Source organism: Crocodylus porosus, unplaced genomic scaffold (genome assembly GCF_001723895.1).
Source record: "Crocodylus porosus isolate Cpor-Errol unplaced genomic scaffold, CroPor_comp1, whole genome shotgun sequence".
In the NCBI taxonomy this organism is placed as follows: domain Eukaryota; kingdom Metazoa; phylum Chordata; order Crocodylia; family Crocodylidae; genus Crocodylus; species Crocodylus porosus.
The window spans coordinates 10,805,395-10,823,251 of NW_017728932.1; the positions used below are offsets into that span (position 1 = coordinate 10,805,395).

General features: G+C 45.3%; 1 protein-coding gene across 2 annotated transcripts in view; it reads left to right on the forward strand.

Moving 5' to 3' along the window:
• The window catches only part of MNT (MAX network transcriptional repressor), a 61,158-nt gene that overhangs the window by 15,612 nt on the left and 27,689 nt on the right, over positions 1 to 17,857 (forward strand). Inside the window, exons 2-4 of one of the 2 annotated variants that reach the window (XM_019545568.1) lie at positions 9,269 to 9,848; positions 13,436 to 13,477; positions 14,136 to 14,247. In XM_019545568.1, coding sequence (XP_019401113.1) covers positions 9,269 to 9,848; positions 13,436 to 13,477; positions 14,136 to 14,247 — 734 coding nt within the window. The remainder of the gene's footprint in view (positions 1 to 9,268; positions 9,849 to 13,435; positions 13,478 to 14,135; positions 14,248 to 17,857) is intronic. The other variant, XM_019545569.1, reaches the window with a different exon arrangement.

The window sequence follows — 17,857 nt, forward strand, 5'->3', positions numbered from 1 at the left end:
ATTTATTTTCCTGTTCAGTTTAGGTTGGGATATAGCGTTGCTTAAGTTTTCTGGGAGTTTTGAATAAGCGTGTTGTACTAGAGCCTCTAATCATCTGTATTGGTCAATGTACACCAAGTTCTTCCTTTGTAAAGTGGGCTTTGATTTACTCACATGGGCATGCTCGTATTTCTTCTGACAAGGAAAACAGGAACTCAGGTTTTGGTCAGTGATAGCTGTACGTGCCTAGCAGCTCCCCTTTCCTACTTTGGAAAGGATGGCTTAGTGGGGTGAGTATTAGTTAGGCCTGTGTAGAGTTTCAAGAGACATAGTTTCATATCCCAACAGGGTTGACTCTGCTGTTTATCCCTGAGAGGAGTGGGATCTGAGTGCGGGACTTGGAGTCAGGATCTCCTGAGCTCTAAGCCTTCCTGTGCTTTGGAGCAGTCTTTCCACAACTGAAGCAGCACTGGCTTCCACTTGTAAAATCTCCAGGGATTCAGCTGCAGTGATGGAGAAGAGCTACTCCCTGGCTCTGCCATCATAAAACTTCTTCAGATATACACAAGAGAGGCATTTTTATGCAGATAATGTGGTTTGGCTGTGAACCTGAGGCCCCGTCTTCTCAGCATTGACATTAAAAGATTACAGGGCACTTTCGTAAGAGAACTGTTTGCCTTGTCCTTTTTCTATAATACCACTTTCCACCACATTGGTGCCCACTGGCTACTGCCCTCTGCTCCATGGGTGGCTGCATTTTGCGGGCACTGTATGCACAAAGAGCTGGAGAAGCATTTTACTAGTCTGTGGGTGTGTCTGCATGAGACATTGACTGTGCAGTACCGTGCTGGGCAAAAACTCTGCTGATATGCTACTGTGCAGTTGTATTAGGTTACTGTGTAGTAAGCATCACTAAAAACCTGTGTGCTGGCACTGCTACACAGTAGTGTGAGTTACTGCTCATTGATTTAGTACTTGGTTAGCCAAGTATTAAACTTAATGCGCAGTAACTATGGTGCATTAATGAACGTGTAGACGTGCCCTGCGTAATGAAGAAGCATAGAATTAGTGAAATATTGATCATGTGGTTTATTCTCCCTTAAGTCATGCGGTCTGTTTGGTCTCATCTATAATTGTAAAAAGGGGGAATGGTGTGTCTTAATTGCAGACCTGAATCTGAATGAAAACCCTGAATTGGCAGTGGGAGGGGGAAGGGTTGTGGGGGGATGCCGCTGGAAAGCAACCAGTTTGCCTTTTCCTATGGGCATATATGTTTGACATGTCAGTGGAGGCCTGGCTCAGCCCAGTCCTGGAGATACCTGGCAAACTGTGTCATCGGTACAGAGGCGGAGGGTGGGGAAAGAAGTCAGACAAGGGAGGTGTTTGCAATCTCTTGTGGAGAAAGGAATGAAAAGTCCAAACTCCGCTGATGGGAGAGTACTAGCAACTGAAGCATAAAACCTAGTATTCAAGCTGTATCAAAAGCAAGGCAGACTTGGCTTTTACCCTTGTGTTGTGGGTGTTGCAGATGAGTTAGTGGTGAGTGCTGATACGTTACACATGGACAACTAAACTTTATGAGGATTATGTCTGTCTGTCAGAATTCTACATAAAAATGGTAATTGCAGGGCAAACTGCCTGGAGGAACCTTATACAGGCAGATCTAACCAGGATGTATGTAATTTTACCCTCGTATGTCATACTCTTGCCCCTTGCCATTTAGATTCTTTCCAGTGGAATCAGTGTTTGTAGCCAGAACCAGATTGAGGATTTTGCTGTCACGCAAACAGTGTTTTCTGTTTCAGGAGGGGGAATCTTCCTTTCAGTCTTTCATCATTCCTCCCCCCTACTTTCCTCCTCCACCCCACAAAGAAAAACCATAAAAAAGAAAACCCCCAAATTGCTCCATTAATCCTCTTGGTCAGTGTTGGTCTCGGGAGAATTTGGTACTGTTCCTAGTTTGAGGAGCTCTGATTCCTATGTGAATTTATGCTCCTCTCATTGGCCAGCGTACAGGATTTGGGATCCTTAATGTTGGTTCTTTGTGCCATAAAATCTGTATACTTACCTTTAAGGGTAGATGAAGCTCATATTTTGCCCATTAATCCATCAGTCTTACAGGTGATTTACAGGGGAAGTTAAATACCATTAGTCTCATGGTATTGATGGGGAAACTGAGACATAGAGAAGTGGTGTGACTTCGCTGATGGCCACACAGAAGGTCAGAGGGAGAGTCAGGTCTCTTGAATCCCACTCCAGTGCCCTATTCACTGTAATAAATCTCTTTTTTAATAGACTTGCTTTACTATGGTCATGATGCCTTTGGGAGACAGATGTTGAACTATGAACTCAGGAAAGGGGTAGGGGAAAGAACTGCATCACAGTAGAAGTAAGAGGGTTTGGGGTTTGCTTTTGGGTTTTGTTACTTTTATCTGGAGTATCCAGATTCAGGAAGGTTCAGCTAAAGGGGTTCCAGTTTTGCCCTGTCTTCGGTATTTAGACCTTGTTCCAGGCACGAACACATGCTAGGCTGCTCCATAGTGTATCATCTGCCTCTGTTTCAGCAGTATGTCTTTGTTTCTCAGCACGAGCCATTGATTCAGGGAGCAGTTGACTTCCAGCATTGCTGACTGCGCGCATCCTTTATCTTTTCTACCTCCCTCTCCATTCCCTCGTCCAGAACTTGCAGTCCACAATGCCAGAAAATAATATTCACACTTTGAAAGGTATTTTAATGTTTAGTGGCCTTTTCCTTCCATTTCCCAAACAACACTTGGATTGGCTGCAGAGTTGGCAATTTGAGGGGGGAGGTACAGTGCTTTTTGTACAGTAATAATTAAAAGGTCCTGTGCTGCTCTTGAAGTCTAATACCCAGGAGAAGAAAAACAGAGCAGTTCCCTTGCCCCCACCTCTTTATCATAGCCTCTCCTCCTTCCCACTGCCAACAGGGAGACTCCCACCAGAAAGATGAAACCTAAGCATGTGTTACACGATTCATTTGTGGTTTCACGGCTGTACTCAAGAGTTCGGTTCTTCCATGTGGAATACATGGATAGGTGATGTTTGTTGTAAAGTAAGAGGCTTATGTGAGCACAGAGCTAAAACATGAAATGGCCAAAACACACCAGTGCAGCTGCTGTGTAAAAGCTGAGCTAAGACCCATTCCTAACATGGCTCAACAAGATTTATCTGTTTCAGGCCCCCAGTCCTGCCCCTGTGAAGCAACTAAGCTATGTGGAAAGGAATCTTGTGCCTGCTAAACACTGATTTTGCTCGTGATTCAACATACACTGTTAATCTTTCTAGGGAGCTTTGATAGAGGTGGGTTTACATGTAAATAACAGTACAGAAAGTCTCCCCCTTAACTATAAAATGGGAGATTTTCAAAGGCACTGACCCAGCCTTGATGAAGAACGCCTTGCATTCAGAAGCTTGTCTAGCTTTATTCCACTCAGGCACTTGGTCCAATAAAAGATATCGCCCACAAAAATCCTTGCCTCTCGCATAGAGTTAATTGACTCTCTTTTTCTTTCCATCAGAAGTATAAAGCATACGTTGAGATAAGGTGCCTGACTTTTGCAAAGGCAGATGCTGTTTGCATGCGAATTATGGCTGTTGACAGTCTCTCCAGTAGCAACATTAATAACAGAGGTTTGTCTGTATTGTTCTCTTGCTCACTGAACTTCCTTCTGCGGTCTGACAACTGGTGCTCCAGCCCCAGGACCCTCTGTCCACACAGCAGCAATGCTTGTAATTACAGTTTGATGGAGTTGCCAGGGCATTTGAAAGAGAGGAGTTAGACTTAAACCCAGCGGCTTATTAGATAAACTGAGTGTCCCTGGCACTATGTGCTCGTGAAACATTTAGGCCCTAAAATAGCACCAATCCATTTGTCGGGGAATGTTAACCCTGCTTCCTGTATCCTCTTGTGACATAATTTGCTCTCTCTCCTGTTCCTCTTGCTGCTGGTATTATTGTCATCCCCCTTTATTATGTGCGACCGCTGTACTTTGGTTGTCAACTTAGTTAAAATCCTCAGCCCTTGGGACTGAAATCTTGTACTCACAGAACATATATATACAGAATGAGCAGAGGCAAAGCAGGACTCTTTATCCCAGCACCTATCAGCTGTGGGCTAAAGAGACTACCTTAGGGATAAGGGAATTTAGCCTTTGTGATCATGCAGTCCTTGTCCTTTCTGCTGAGAATGTCAAAAAGGGGTGGCAAGTGTGAAGATCTATTTAGCAATGTGTGGGTTAAAAATACATGTGAAATATGCCTGCCCTAGACATTGCACGTCTCACACATACCTATAGGAGGTCATATGTTGGCTTGTACGAAAACCACAATGAAAGTATGCATGTGGATGGCAGTCTGGGGGATAGTGTGCCCTTATTTCTATATCCATGTATATGAAATATGGAGGGGAAAACTTGCTAGAGACCACCTCACTTGTTTCACATAGGCAACTAGCAAGGTGTCAGGTGGACTTCTCAAAATGCAAGTGCCTTCAGTTGTTTGTAAGGCACAAGTATAACATTGGACGGTCTGAGCAGATCCTCATGTCCTGATGGAACCACAAGCAGTGTTTCCATCTCAGAGGTATATCTTGTGTCATTAAGGGAGATGGCTTAGAGGCATTTTTCCTCTTTGCAGTTTTGGTGACAGCTGCCAGTTTGGTTTCTTTTTTGGCCATAAGTAAGTTGGACTCAGAGGTCAGTGCCCCGCTGGTGTCAGACGTGGGCTAAAACACCCTTGAAACGAAGCCTTTAACTCAAGAGACCGCAAGATTTGTGACACTAAAGGCCTTGTTGGCAGCTTGTCAGGAGCCTGAGGGCTGCACCTGCTTTGCAGAGGTATTTACATAAATATTTCTGATCAGTAATGTGTGCCTGTAACCTTACTTTCCTGTGCTCTTATCTTCCTTGATGAATGAAAATTGTCTGTTGTGTGAATTTCAATTGACTCTACTAATCTGTACATCAGTAAGCAGCGTTGGCACCTTGGAGTTACAAAGGGAAGGCCAGGTGCAGGCCATATTTTTGGGTTCTACACTGTGATTATCCTGACTTGAATACCAGGAAATGGGACAAGAGTTCATTCATTGTTGAGTTATTCCAGGATGAATTTGGCTTCGGGGTTTTTCAGTCCTAAGCTGACTGGCAGTGGCACCAGGAATTCCTCTTATCAAACCCCCTCACAAATGTTTTACCTTTTTACAGATGGTTGGAAGTCCTTCACCCATTCTTCACCCAACTCGGGCAATGCAAACAGGAACCTGGGTGCCATTGTGGGCACACCCTTGGCCTCTTCGAGCCAGGCTGCCTGAGCAGCTCTGGTGCTGGAGTGCCTGATTAAACCTGCAGATAGAAAGCACAATTTGTCATCAGGTCACTGAGATTGAATTTCCTCATGCATCCTTTGCCAAGGCCATCCTGTTGGTTCTGGCTGCAAACCAGGCAGCGAACTAGAGCAAAAGAATTGCAGACAAAGGGCTTTTATTTATTAGTTATTAATGTTGTTCAGTTTAATAGGATCAGGCTGAAATCATCAGTAGCTCTGGTGTCCATTGTTTACAGCAGGGGATTCCTGCTGATGGGTCTTTCCCCATTATTCCTTCCTTATTTTTTATGTTAATATAGATAATGCCATTTCTGCAAGATAGGTTGGATTAGAGAGAGCCCAAAACAAACCCTGTGCACCAAGACAAATCCCCTGGTTCTTTGAGGATATCTAGATTTAAACTTCAGCCTAATCTTTTATCTCTAACAAGCTGAATCAAAGCTCTGACCATGAATGTCCCAAAATCTTGGGGGAAGTCCAGATTGCATGCGAGTCTCCTTTCAAAACACTGACTTTCACATGCTTTCCATCCAAGTGCTGAATGCACATTGAACGGTTTGGGTTTTGAGGAAGTGAACCAAATGTTATTTGTAGATGTTGGACTGTAGTGATCTGCATCCCTGACCTAGCCTCTGTCCTGGTTGGGAACATTTTTTGTTAATACAGCTGAGATTTGAACTAGGGTTCTCAAGGTTTATGGGAAGTCACTGTAAAAGAGGCGTACAAAGAAGTTTTCCCTCCTCTCCCTCCTCCCCGCCAGCCAGTAGGCTCTGTGCAGAACTGCTCTCTGTTGGAATTCGCTCTATGCATATCTTACAGCGCCTGCTACCTTTACTTTCCATTCTGAGTCATGTGTCCAGCCTGCCATGCACGTGGGGCCAAAGTCTGCTCTCCGTTCCTCTCGTGCAAACCTGGTTGATTGCAATCAGACCTGTGCCAGTGTAACTGAAACTAGAAATGGTTCTGTATTTTTTTTTTCTGGGAGGAAATATCCCATGTCATAAATCTCAGCTGCATTGACGAGCAAAAAAAGTTCCCAACCAGGACCTGTGACACTGATGTGTAGAAATTTAGGGCTAGAAGAAACCTCAAGAGATCATCTAATTATGCATGTGTGTAACAGAGTGCAAGTGTTGGAATTTAAAAGGAATCCTGCAGAATCTCCCCACTGCTGTCTTCAGCTGCCCCACTAATCATCTTCAGCCAAAGCTTTGTGCTTTACTGATCTGATGTGAAGAACTTAACTAACCAAACCCGCACACAGACGCAAAGCTATGCGAGCTATAAGATTGTTTTGTTTGGGGTTTTATGTCTGTTTTTGTACTGTTTTATTTAACGTGTTTACTTGCCTTAAGGGAATAATATATCAGTGGAGCTGAGCTTGTCTCTCTCTCAAAGACAGGAAAGCCCTGATTAAGTGTAAGTTGATGTGGCTCTTGGCTGTTTGTTTAATTGGACTGTTTTTCCCGTGTTTGATGCTGACCAGTGTGGTATGGGAAGAAGGATCTCCAAAGCTCTGGATGGATGATAGAGTTGTCTTGCATTTGGATAAAGCTAGCGATGCAGTTTGTACAGAAGCCTGGCCCTGGATTTCCTCTGTTGGAGAACCTCGTTGAATTCTGTTTTGTCCTGGCTTTGCTGTTTTAAGGGAAGGGTGTATAAAAAAGAAATGTGATGGCAGGATGCATTGTGAACATTGTTGAGTCAGACCTCTCTTCCATACACGGAAATCCTTCTGCTTCCATGTATGAGCCAACCACCACCTCCTTCCAGAATAGGCGTGTTTCACAATTAGGGATGTTGTTGCACCTGTTTTTGGCATACCCAATTTGGCCACGATCAGACACAGGGTGCCAGTGTCGAGGCCCACCCCTCTAGCTCAGCATGGTGGTTCTTGTTCTCCTAACCATTTGGAGGTGACTGGGGAAGAATCGTTGCTACGTGGATGGAGCCAAGGGGCCAGATCTCGATGGAACTCTTTTACTTCCATTATGGTTTGCACCTCTCGCACTTTGTGGGCAGCCAGTTTTCTGCCCATCTAAGGAAGCGAGCTTTCTTGGTAGGTGTCTGAGCTAAGGCTATGAGATGTCTAGGCGCCCAGGCCGTTGGCGCCATACCACTTGTATAAATAAATTTCATTTGTGCCACGTTCACACAATTAAAGCCAGAGACCTGGAACATATTTAATGAGGTTTATTTTGCTAGTCAGGACACACAGATTCCATTTACTTTGTCTGGCGTTGTAAAAACATACACGGGCTCACATGCCTGTCGAAGTAAGGTGAAGGGGCCTGAATGAAATCCCCAGCGGCAACAAAATGTCATTTATGGGCTTGATTCCCCCACTCTTCACAGCTTCATGTCGCAGTAAGTCTTTTGGGTTCAGTTAAATTATGTCTCATGGAGGAACAAAAGCAGCTGCCAAGGAAGTCCGTGACAGCTAGCTCCCACTGATACATACATACATACATACATATATATACACACACACACATACATATATACTTATATGTTGTTGGATCAGGTCCTCTTGCATGTAAACTGGAGGGCTCCCAAGCCCAAGAAATCTGTCCTGCCCTGAACTCACCCCAGTGAGATCAGTTTTAACCCTAGGCCTGTGTGCTCAGAGTCTGAAGGGTATTGCAGGGTTTGCCTGACTTGTGCACGCAGGGGTTGCCCAGGGAAAGGAGTGGGCCAGGATGCCGTCATTTCTCTGCTTCTCTTTGGGTTTGTTGTTGTACCCCTTGAAGGGGATGGCAGTTTTGCCATTATGGCTTTGAGCCCTTTTTAAGGCATTCAGTAGCATGAAAAGGAAGAATGGGAATGGTTTGCAGTGGACTGATTTCTTTTATTATGTAGTGGGTGGCAGTTTCTTTTTTGAAGGGCATAGCCCTTCAGCGGTTTGAGGGCAAATATGTGTGGGGAAGGATCCTCTAGAAACATACAGCATCATTCAGGTGACTGAAGGTTGACTATCAAGAGCCTGCTCAAAATTTGCCTAGAGGGAATGGGGGCTGGGGCCGGAGCTTGCTTTGTCTTTAGTTTCCTTTTCTTGTTTTTCTCTTAATTGTGAACAAATTCTTGGCAGGGGCTGGGGGGATGGTGAGGGAGTGAAATAGGTTTGCATCATTTGTACTGGTGCCAGAGCTCCACATTTCTATCTAGACTCCAGAATTCAAGAGGGGGTTGGAGCTGCAGTTTTGCTTTGGGCCCTTCTGGCTCGGACAGTAAGATCATAGTTAGAAGGTCTATAAAAGCAATTTTATGTTAGCATTATAACACAGCATTATGTTTCCAGTGGCACACTTGGCCAGGCCTGCTGTGGAAGAACTTTTGCCATCCTCTGAGTCAGACACAGACAATGATCTGGGTCATGATAGAGATCTTGAAGGTCCATTTGTTTTGTCAATCCTGCAATATTGCAATTACAGCATAGCAATATAGGTAATCCGGGTCTGGCCAGACCAGAAGGAGCATTGGGCCCGGACAGCCTTCTATCTGTGGTCCCATTGCTTGAGGCATTAGGGTAATGGGCTGGTCTAGGACAAAACCCTTTGCTCTCCCACCTGACTGTCTGGTTGGTTTGTTGTTGAATCTGTGCCAGACTCTAAAATCTCAGCTGTCAATCAGCCATTTGTGCTCAAGACCTGATTCTGAAGGTAGCCCAGGTTATAGATTAATAATCTGTGCCTGAACAGAGCAAAAATGTTTGGAGGGGAGGCCATGGTCCAGTGGCCAGAGTACAGGATGAGGAGTCACGAGAGAGCCTCCATTCCTGGCTCTGCCACCGACTGATTTCTTGGCCATGGCAAATCTCTTCCAATCTCAGAGCCTCATCAGCAAAATGAGGATGATGGTACTTAGCAGCTCTGAGAAGAGGCTCCTGGCTAGAAAATGCTGTGTAAATGATATCAGTCCCTGCTGACACTGTTTCTTTCTTTTACAGAAGAAAACGAAAAGCATGAAAAGCTCCGTCTAGAAAGAGAGGAGGAGCAGAAGGCCAGCATCCCAAGGGTTAACCATGCCATTCACGCCGAGGAGCTGCGCAACGAAATCCCGGCAGTGCCCATTTCTCCCCCTGCACCAGCGCCACCTCCTCCCCCACCTCCGCCGCTAGCTGCTCCCATATCCGTCATTCCCATCCCTGTCGTCACAAGCCCCCCACAGCAAGCAGCCCAGACCGCCCTGTCCCCTCCGCTCATACGCCACCAACCCCTTGTAAGCACTCCCAGTGTCAGCAAGGAAGCGTCTTCAGTTGCACCTGTTATACAGAGACCGTCTGGCCCGTTGCTTCCTGACGTCAAAGCTGCTACACCCCCTTCCGGGAGCCCCAAGCAGTTACCGCAGTATGCAACGCCAGTACTGGCCATCTCTCAACACCACATGGTGCAGCAGCCCATCCAGCCCCAGACTCAGCCGCATCAACCTCTGCAGCAGCATCAGGCACCAACCTCACAGCTCAACACTCTTAAGCTGGCTCCAGCAGAAGAGGCCAAACCAAATGAGCAGAAGAAGCGACCTGGAGGGTGAGTGCACGGAAACTTCAGGAAACATCTTAAAAACGGGGGCGTGTTTTAGTGACATAGGGTCCATGGAGTGTCCTGAAGGTGCGGGGAAAGGTGACCTGTGAATGCTGTATTAGCCCTAAGATATGGTTGCTTTGAGGAGGGATCTCAGATTAGTGCCATGCAGGCTTAATGGGTATTTGAATAGATCTGTTGGTAGTAAGGCTTTAGTCTGGTTTGCCCTGATCAGAGTACACAGGGATTTTCATCTGGCCCAGCGCTGTATTCTAAACCAATTTCCCTAGACTACCCTACTGAATCCAAGAGGTCTCTGACACTGTTCAGCACCAGAGCCATATCTGCAGCCCCAAAGCCATATCGGGGAAACTGTGCCAGGATCCTGAGTGCAGCAGCCACATTTAGATTTGGTTGCAGTTAGTTTAGTATCCTAGTGCAGGCGACATTTTGGTTATTTCTTCACGTAATGTGGATGATAAACTTTAGTTAAGTAAGAGGTGAGCACATGGGCATCCTGCTTAGAAAATGAACATTCTGGGTGGATGTGTGGAAAGGAGCAGAGCAAACAGGCACATTGATTTCCCTGGCGGATAAGTTCTCTGAGGTCAGTGTCTCGGTTCAAGAATTAAAAGGAGAGGCTGTCAAACAACATTATCTAAAAGTGATAAGTGAAGTCTGCTCTCTAAGAGGCACAGCAGAGGTAGTGTCTCTGCAAGCTTCTCTGATGCTGACCTGCCAATATGTCTCTGTTTTTAGGGGTAGGTCTCTGTGGTCCACTCAGTCATCAATGCCTCTGCTGTACTGCCTGCAAAGGTGTCAGAAGTGATGTGGTTCCACATAGCCTGGACTGCGGCTAAACAAAAACCTTCTGTCCAAGCCAAGAGCTGGCCTTGTCCCTTAGCTCATTACCAAGCTGGCTGGGTTTGAACTGATAATCAAGAATTTCCCAATTCTGCAGTCCCTTATTTATATCCTGTGCTCTCTGGTCCCTTCTGCATCAGTTCTTGGCCTTGCTATAATGTGACTGATAAAAGAGCAGGAATGGAGGGCTGTGAATTCTGCCTGGTTATGGCAAGAGAATCCCTGGTGTTGCTGAGCAGGATGACTAAGGAGTAATATTGACCTGGTTTTTATCGACTAAAAGGATAATGGCTGAAATATATACCTCCCCTGCTCCTGAGGCATAAAGGAAATGATAGGATCCATAGATGTCGATGTATCCATGTAGATGTTTCTGTCCCCTGCCTGTTTCTCCGGGGAAAAGAAAGGAAAAAAGCAAGCTCTTTCTCCCCCAAAACTATTATTAAAATTCCAGATAGAAAGCTTATGGTATTTAGGGTCTTATTATCAGAAGCCAGGTGCAAAAATGCCTGATGAGCCTACTAAACAAACGAGTAGTGATCTCAAGTATCATGCACATATAGCTTGTGTCCATCCCACTGTCAGGATTGCTTGTTAGGAAGGGTTGTGCTAGTGGCCAGCAAGCTGTATAACTAGCCACCTGGGCATATGCTGACCCCTGATGATAGCAGTGCTAGTGATTTCTCCTCTGATATAGGTGATCTTTGAGTGTCTGCCTTTGGAGAATCAAGTCTGTGTTCTCGTTTTGTAAAGCTAACTTCATTTTTATAAGAGCTGGAAAAGTACGGCTTCAAAATTGGTCACTGAAGCTGTGGGCCTTGGGTCAGTTTGTAGGACATCCCAATGAAGGGCAAACAATCTCCAGACTATGCCTGTTGTTCCTAGAGATTTCTTACAGCGTGCACGACACTTACCCATTTGGCCTCAAACTGATGTGCTTGTTTCCAGAACAACAAAGCTATTAAGTTCTGTACTACATAAAGGCTTGTCTGGATCTAAGGCCATGTCTGCCCTATAGCTTTTTGCTGGCTGAACTATCTCAGTCAGGGGGTATAAAGAGGTGCGTTTCATGCCCAATATAACTGTGCTGGCAGAAGACCCCAGCGTAGGTGCAGTTATACTGGCAGAATTATTACTTTTCCCAATACAGCTTGTTTCCCTCCTGGGGGTGGTTTTCCTATCCTGGTACTCGATACTAATACACAGTGCAACTTTGCACCCACACTAGAAGTGCTTTGCGGTAGTTGGTGTCGTGTACCAGTATTTCTGTAGTGATAAAGAGCTCCAAGCTAGATATAGCCTAAGAGCACATGCCCATATGCTGAGCAAGCTGGCTTGTAAATGCTGCCCTGGTGAATGCATTTAGGTCAGACACCTCAAGGTGCATGCTTGTTGTCTCCCCTTGTCTTCCAGCCACATGCATATGGAGAAATTGTTTATTCACTTCATAAATGTTTCAACGGAAAAGGCCCTTGGCTATTTATTTTTAATTGATTGAATAATTCTGGCCCTTATTTAAAAAAAAAAAATTCCAACCCACTACTTTACTTCCAGTCTACTTTTAATCAGAAGTAAATAATCCCTTTGTATAGACTATATGGAAGATACATGACATCTCTACCTGTTACTAATATGGCTCATTGCCTGATCAACTAAGACAGCGATTCTTAATCAGGGTGCCACAGTACTCTGGGGTGCCTTGAGATCCTTTCAGGAGTGCCGGGGGGCGGGGGGTGCTACACGATGTTAGCACCGTTAGGTGTGAAAACATGATTCACAAGATAAATCCAGGGATTTTAAAGAGGAATCCATAGTGTTTAAGAGTATTCTGACATGTTGTGGTCTTTCTGAGTTCTCTGCGACAGAAAGAGTTGCTCTGTTATTTTTCTGTAGTCAAAAAATGAGTGAAAACTGAGAACTGGCATTTTCTGATGGGTGCCTCAAGTCTATCAAGGAGTGCCTCAAAGCTAAAAAAGGTTGAGAACCACAGTCTATAATACGTTTTTTGTGAAGGTGAGATGGTGTTTATGAATCCATTTGGCTTTTCCCAAAGTTTTTTTGTTTTGTTTTTTTCCCCCTCTCTTTCAAAAATCTGGAGCTAGCTAGCCCTTTATCCTTTTTCTCAGGTGGTGACTGGAGAATTCCTTGATTTCGTTATTTCACATTCAAATTTGGCCATGTTATTTCAGTTACAGTGGAAAACTAAAGAGATGTAAAGTATGTCTACCAAGTGCCATATGTTTTAATTTATGACTGCACAAATCCTACCCCCACTGGTGGGTGGATATAGATTAGAAACGGGTCAGAATCCTGGCTGCAGGCTCTAGGCCTGCATACTACAGTGATTAGCGCTACATAAATACCTAAAATGCATGTTAACGTAGATACTACCAAGCTGCGCATCTTGCCCCTCTCTGCTGATATATACACTTAATATATTAACCTATGTATACCCAGTGTCCAGAAGATACATAATATTCTGTGTATGTCTGTGAGATACGGTTTAATTTATATATTATTTATATATATAAAATAGATCATATGTACAGTGTATTTAGATCTATAGTGTATATAAAAATAACATAGAAACTGGTAATTTCTAAATTCTTTTGATAGTCTTTAAAATCTCCCCCTCCATCTAAATACACACACACTGCTGAAACCTCAAGTTGAATGGCAAGAGTTCTAAACTTGACACTGAGTTTATCTTTGTTCTGTTTGGGTTACAGGGTTGGGACCAGGGAAGTGCATAATAAATTGGAGAAGAACAGGTGGGTAGAAAGCCACATTTTATATTGCAACTCCCTCTCTTTTGCTCGTAGCCTATAGATAAATGTCTTTTTCAACAAAATTCATAGTGACCTGAATGAATCTTACAATACTACCATGCTTCCTTTTAGCTGATTTTTGTCTCTTTTGCTTCCCACTGTGTTTTACTGAGCTACATAATTGGATTACAATAATACTGCAAAGCTATGCTCCTGTGCAAACACCATCCTTACATGCATAGTATTATTATTTATCACTTGAATTCAAGTAGCACCAGGAGGTCCCAACCAATGGAGGTCAGAGCCCCATTGTGCTGTGCAAACATATAACAGAAAATGGTCTCTGCCCCAAAGATCTTACAATCTAAATGGATCAAGCGGGGAAGGGGTGGGAGGATAAGCAGAGGTATGGAGATGGAATGTTTTACCTAAGATCATGCAGCATTTGGAGAATCAGGGAGTGGATTCTCAGTCTCTTGCACTTGACTCTTACTCCTGCCACTGGATCTGCTGACTCTATTTTAAGCCTGCAGAGAGTCCTGGTGACTAAAAGTCACACAGTGTGCCTGATTGGGGCCCAAATGAAGCTGCAGTCCTCAGCCAGATTGTCATCTGCCTTCGGTTCCCTTAGAATAACAGTCAACCTGTGTTGTTTCTTTAGACGTGCACATTTGAAAGAATGCTTTGAGACATTAAAACGCAACATCCCCAACGTAGACGACAAGAAGACCTCAAACCTCAGCGTTCTAAGGAGTGCCTTGCGATACATCCAGGTACGTGCAGCCTGCAGCGACTGGTTGTTACTGCAGGCCACCCAGTCAAAAACGCTTTATTCATTGGAGCTTAAAATGCAGTGTTTTGCGTCTTTTTCATTTAAGTCGCTTGGTTTCTTTGGTTTAATTCTTTTGCTCTGAGTACATATGAAGGTAAAAGGAACAAGAAAAATCAGGGTTGAATCCTTTGTCCACACCAGAGCTCTGCAGTCTCTGAATCTCTTGCATCTTCTCCCCTGTTTATCCCGGTCTCAGAAATTCCTTATTAAGCACAAGTCATTTGCCCTGACAGCAGTGCAGTTTGGGTAAAAAATCCACCCAGGTGCAGTGGGGCAGATGAAGTGGGGGTTAAAATTGGCAGAAATCTGGCGTAACCTCTGTGCTGTTTCCTTAGATAAGGGTAAATTTTACTTTTGAGCATTTGTTTCCCTGCTGCCCTGAAGCACTTGTATTTCTTGTGAAAGATTTGAATGTGAAAATAAGGCTTGATTACATATATGACATACTCATGGGCAGAAGTTGACAGAAAGCTTCCAGTTACAGATCTGGAAGCTCTGAGTGGCTTTGAGATGAGAGGGAGTAGAGAGAAACTAAAAATAAAGGTCAGTCCTGCTGTAAGCAGGCCTGACTGTTGATACCACGGGTGTACGGGTGTTCGTGTCTACAGTTCTGTTTTGTGTGCGACACTGTCAGCAGTGAAGGCCAAAAGCCATTGTTTGTCTGCATGGCTCTGTATTCACTCACTGAGCACCTTTTCCTTATTTAATATTTGCAGGAGTGGTAAATTAACAAGAAACTCCCACTGCTGTGCCCTGTGGTTGGGAAGTTGCTGTGCTAAATCCAGTTCAAACCACATTTAATCTATAAAACAGGGATGTACTCACTTAAGGGCCCTCACATCCTATTTGTGCAGGTACTGAGCACCTGTACCTCTGGATGATTTCCTTTGGAGACCCAGTGTCCAGCAGCTTTATTCATTGGAGCTTAAAATGCAGTGTTTGTGTCTTTTTCATTTAAGTTGCTTGGTTTCTTTGGTTTAAGTCTTTTGCTCTGTATGAAGGTAAAAGGAACAAGAAAAATCATGGTTGAATCATTTGAGCACCTCTTTAGGCTCAGACCATAACTTAGCCCTGGGCTTTTATTAGCCTAAATCACTCCCTGTCTTTGCCAAGAGGAATGCCTTCAATAGGGGAGGTGCGGGGCATGGAAGCTAGACACATGTTAATGGTACTCGGCAAACAAAAGACGCAAAGCAGTGTTCCTTAGAAAGGTCATCTCTGGAGATGCAATCATTTTGCAGCTAATGGGCATCGGAAAAGTCGGGAGCCTTTCACTTGATTTCCAAAGCAGGTTGCTGTCAGTTAGGAGCTGAGCTTCCATTAGCACTAACAGAGACAGAGCTATGTGATCGCCTACTCTTGCATTCGGGAGTTGAGTCCAGAGTCACGATGTCACGAACAGAGACGTCTCCGGCGTTGTTAGCTGACACTCTATGAATATTGATACAAGTGCAGATCTCGCTCTGTGTAGACTCTGCGCTCAAGCAGAATTTTTATTTGGTGCTTCTGGAAGGCGGCTTGAAAGTCTCTTTGAGGGTGTCAGTGGGGATGATTGGTGCAGTCTCTGTACCTTGGATCCATTGTGAAATACGCTGAGGCTGAGGAATGGTGCAGTTCTGTGCTGCTCCATGCATCCATACTATCGGCTCTTAATTGCTGGAAATTAAGCTCTTGCACTAGTTACAGGGAGCACTTTCCTGATGATGGAGCTGGTTGTAAGAGGAGAATAAATATTCCCAGGCTGTTAATGAAATGCACGGTCATGTCCTTAAATGCCTGGGAAGCATAATCTGCATTCATGAGTCTGAAATGTAACTGTTGACTCAGAAGAACATTGTGTCTCCCTTAATTTCCTCTTGCAAGGGCTTCAGTTCAGTTCTACCTTTGAATTGCCTTTTTCTTTGGTCACCCACTCTACTTCGCAGAGCTGTTGTCATTTCCGCATGCTGGAGTAGCAGTCAAAACCAGCCTCGTACCGGGTTTACATCTGTCTAACTCCTGTCAGGGGATGGATGCCTTGAGAACTGTGTACTGGCTGGGGGGATGTGTGGGGAAAAGACGTCTATGCTTTTCTGTACTCCCCCTGCCTGAAATTAAAAGGCATGTCAAGGGAGTATAATTGGGGCATATTTAGCTGTTCTGTCAAGTGAAAAATGCAGAAGTGCAGACGGTTTCCATGTTGTTGTTTTGATGCCACACTATTACAGAAATGGCTTCAAACCAAAATAAATCCTCGATGTGTAATTATCCCCATTCATCCTTCCATTAAGTTTACAATGTCTCCATCATGGTGTCAGAGCACTGCGGGCACCTGCTGTTAATTTCTTCCTATTGTGAAAACTACATTTTGGTCTGGGGAATTGCATGATGCAAGGGGAGGAAGAGAGAGAGAATGAAGCGTTTAGAAAAGAAGGAAGCAGCTGCTTTCCCCCAAGAGTGACCTTTCACTTGCGTTAGATGTAGACTGACTAAGAGTAGGGTGCAAAGAAGCGACTGTGGAAGGTGACCAAGCCAGGTATGCAGATGGGCTAGTATTAAATAGGTTGCGAGTGCTAATTTAAACCTCTTCAGCTTCTCTCAACTGTGAAAATAGCCAGGGTTTCAACAAACCCAGGAGACCTGTGACAGTGTCACAACAGCACTTTGCAGTGCTCGAAATGAACTCTGCTGTAGGAGAGATGGTTTTAAGTGTGCTCTGTTCACAGCTAACCTGGATTGCCATCTATGGAAATCTGAGCGCGACAGTAAACGGCAGCTAGCTCCCCGCACGTAGATCCCACGGCGTGCAGCAAGAAAGAGGGCAGCCGAGGTGACTTCCTCATCAGGGTGGTTTTGGAGATAGCAGTTGCAGAGCCTGCAGCAGGATTTGACTAGTGCAGAGCACGACAACCCTGTACTTCTTCCATGGCCGAGCAGCTCTGGTGTCCAGACCCCGTCCTGCCTGAACCCCGGCCGTTCAGGTAGCAGGATGGCTTGCAGCGATGGGGAGGCTGCCAGGTAACGTGCGCATGGGCGTCTGTCCCTCTGCTCCCCCTGCAGCTAAGCAGCCTGTGGGAGGCCAGTGGGAGCACAGGTCATCGGAGAAGGCCGAGGGCACACGCAGCTGCAGAAGATGGCAAGAAGCACCTGGTGACCAGAGATGTTGCCGTGGGTTTACGGGAAGAGAATTGCTCCCAGCGGAGTATCTGTACTTGGGGTTTGAGTCTGCCCGACACTCAGAGTCGAAGCCAACTCCATGGGCGCGACTGAAACGGCTGGCCCGGGGAATAATGCAAGTCACTGGAAGCAGGACAAGGGTTGCAAGTCTGTGTCGAAGGAGGGCGAAGTGCGCGTGCTAAGGCGGGTGGACATAACTGGGGGGGGGTACATTCTCTTATTAATGGCGGCTGCATCTGTTCAGGAGTAAGCGGGGGATCGCTCCAGACTGCAGGGCCGGTCCCTGCCAGTCGCGTCGCAGGTCTGCGGCTCCTGCTGGCCCCCCCGCCTCGCGGGGCCGGGCGCAGGCGCAGGCGCTAGGCTGTAAGGTCACGGCGCCCCGCCCCCCCCGGGCG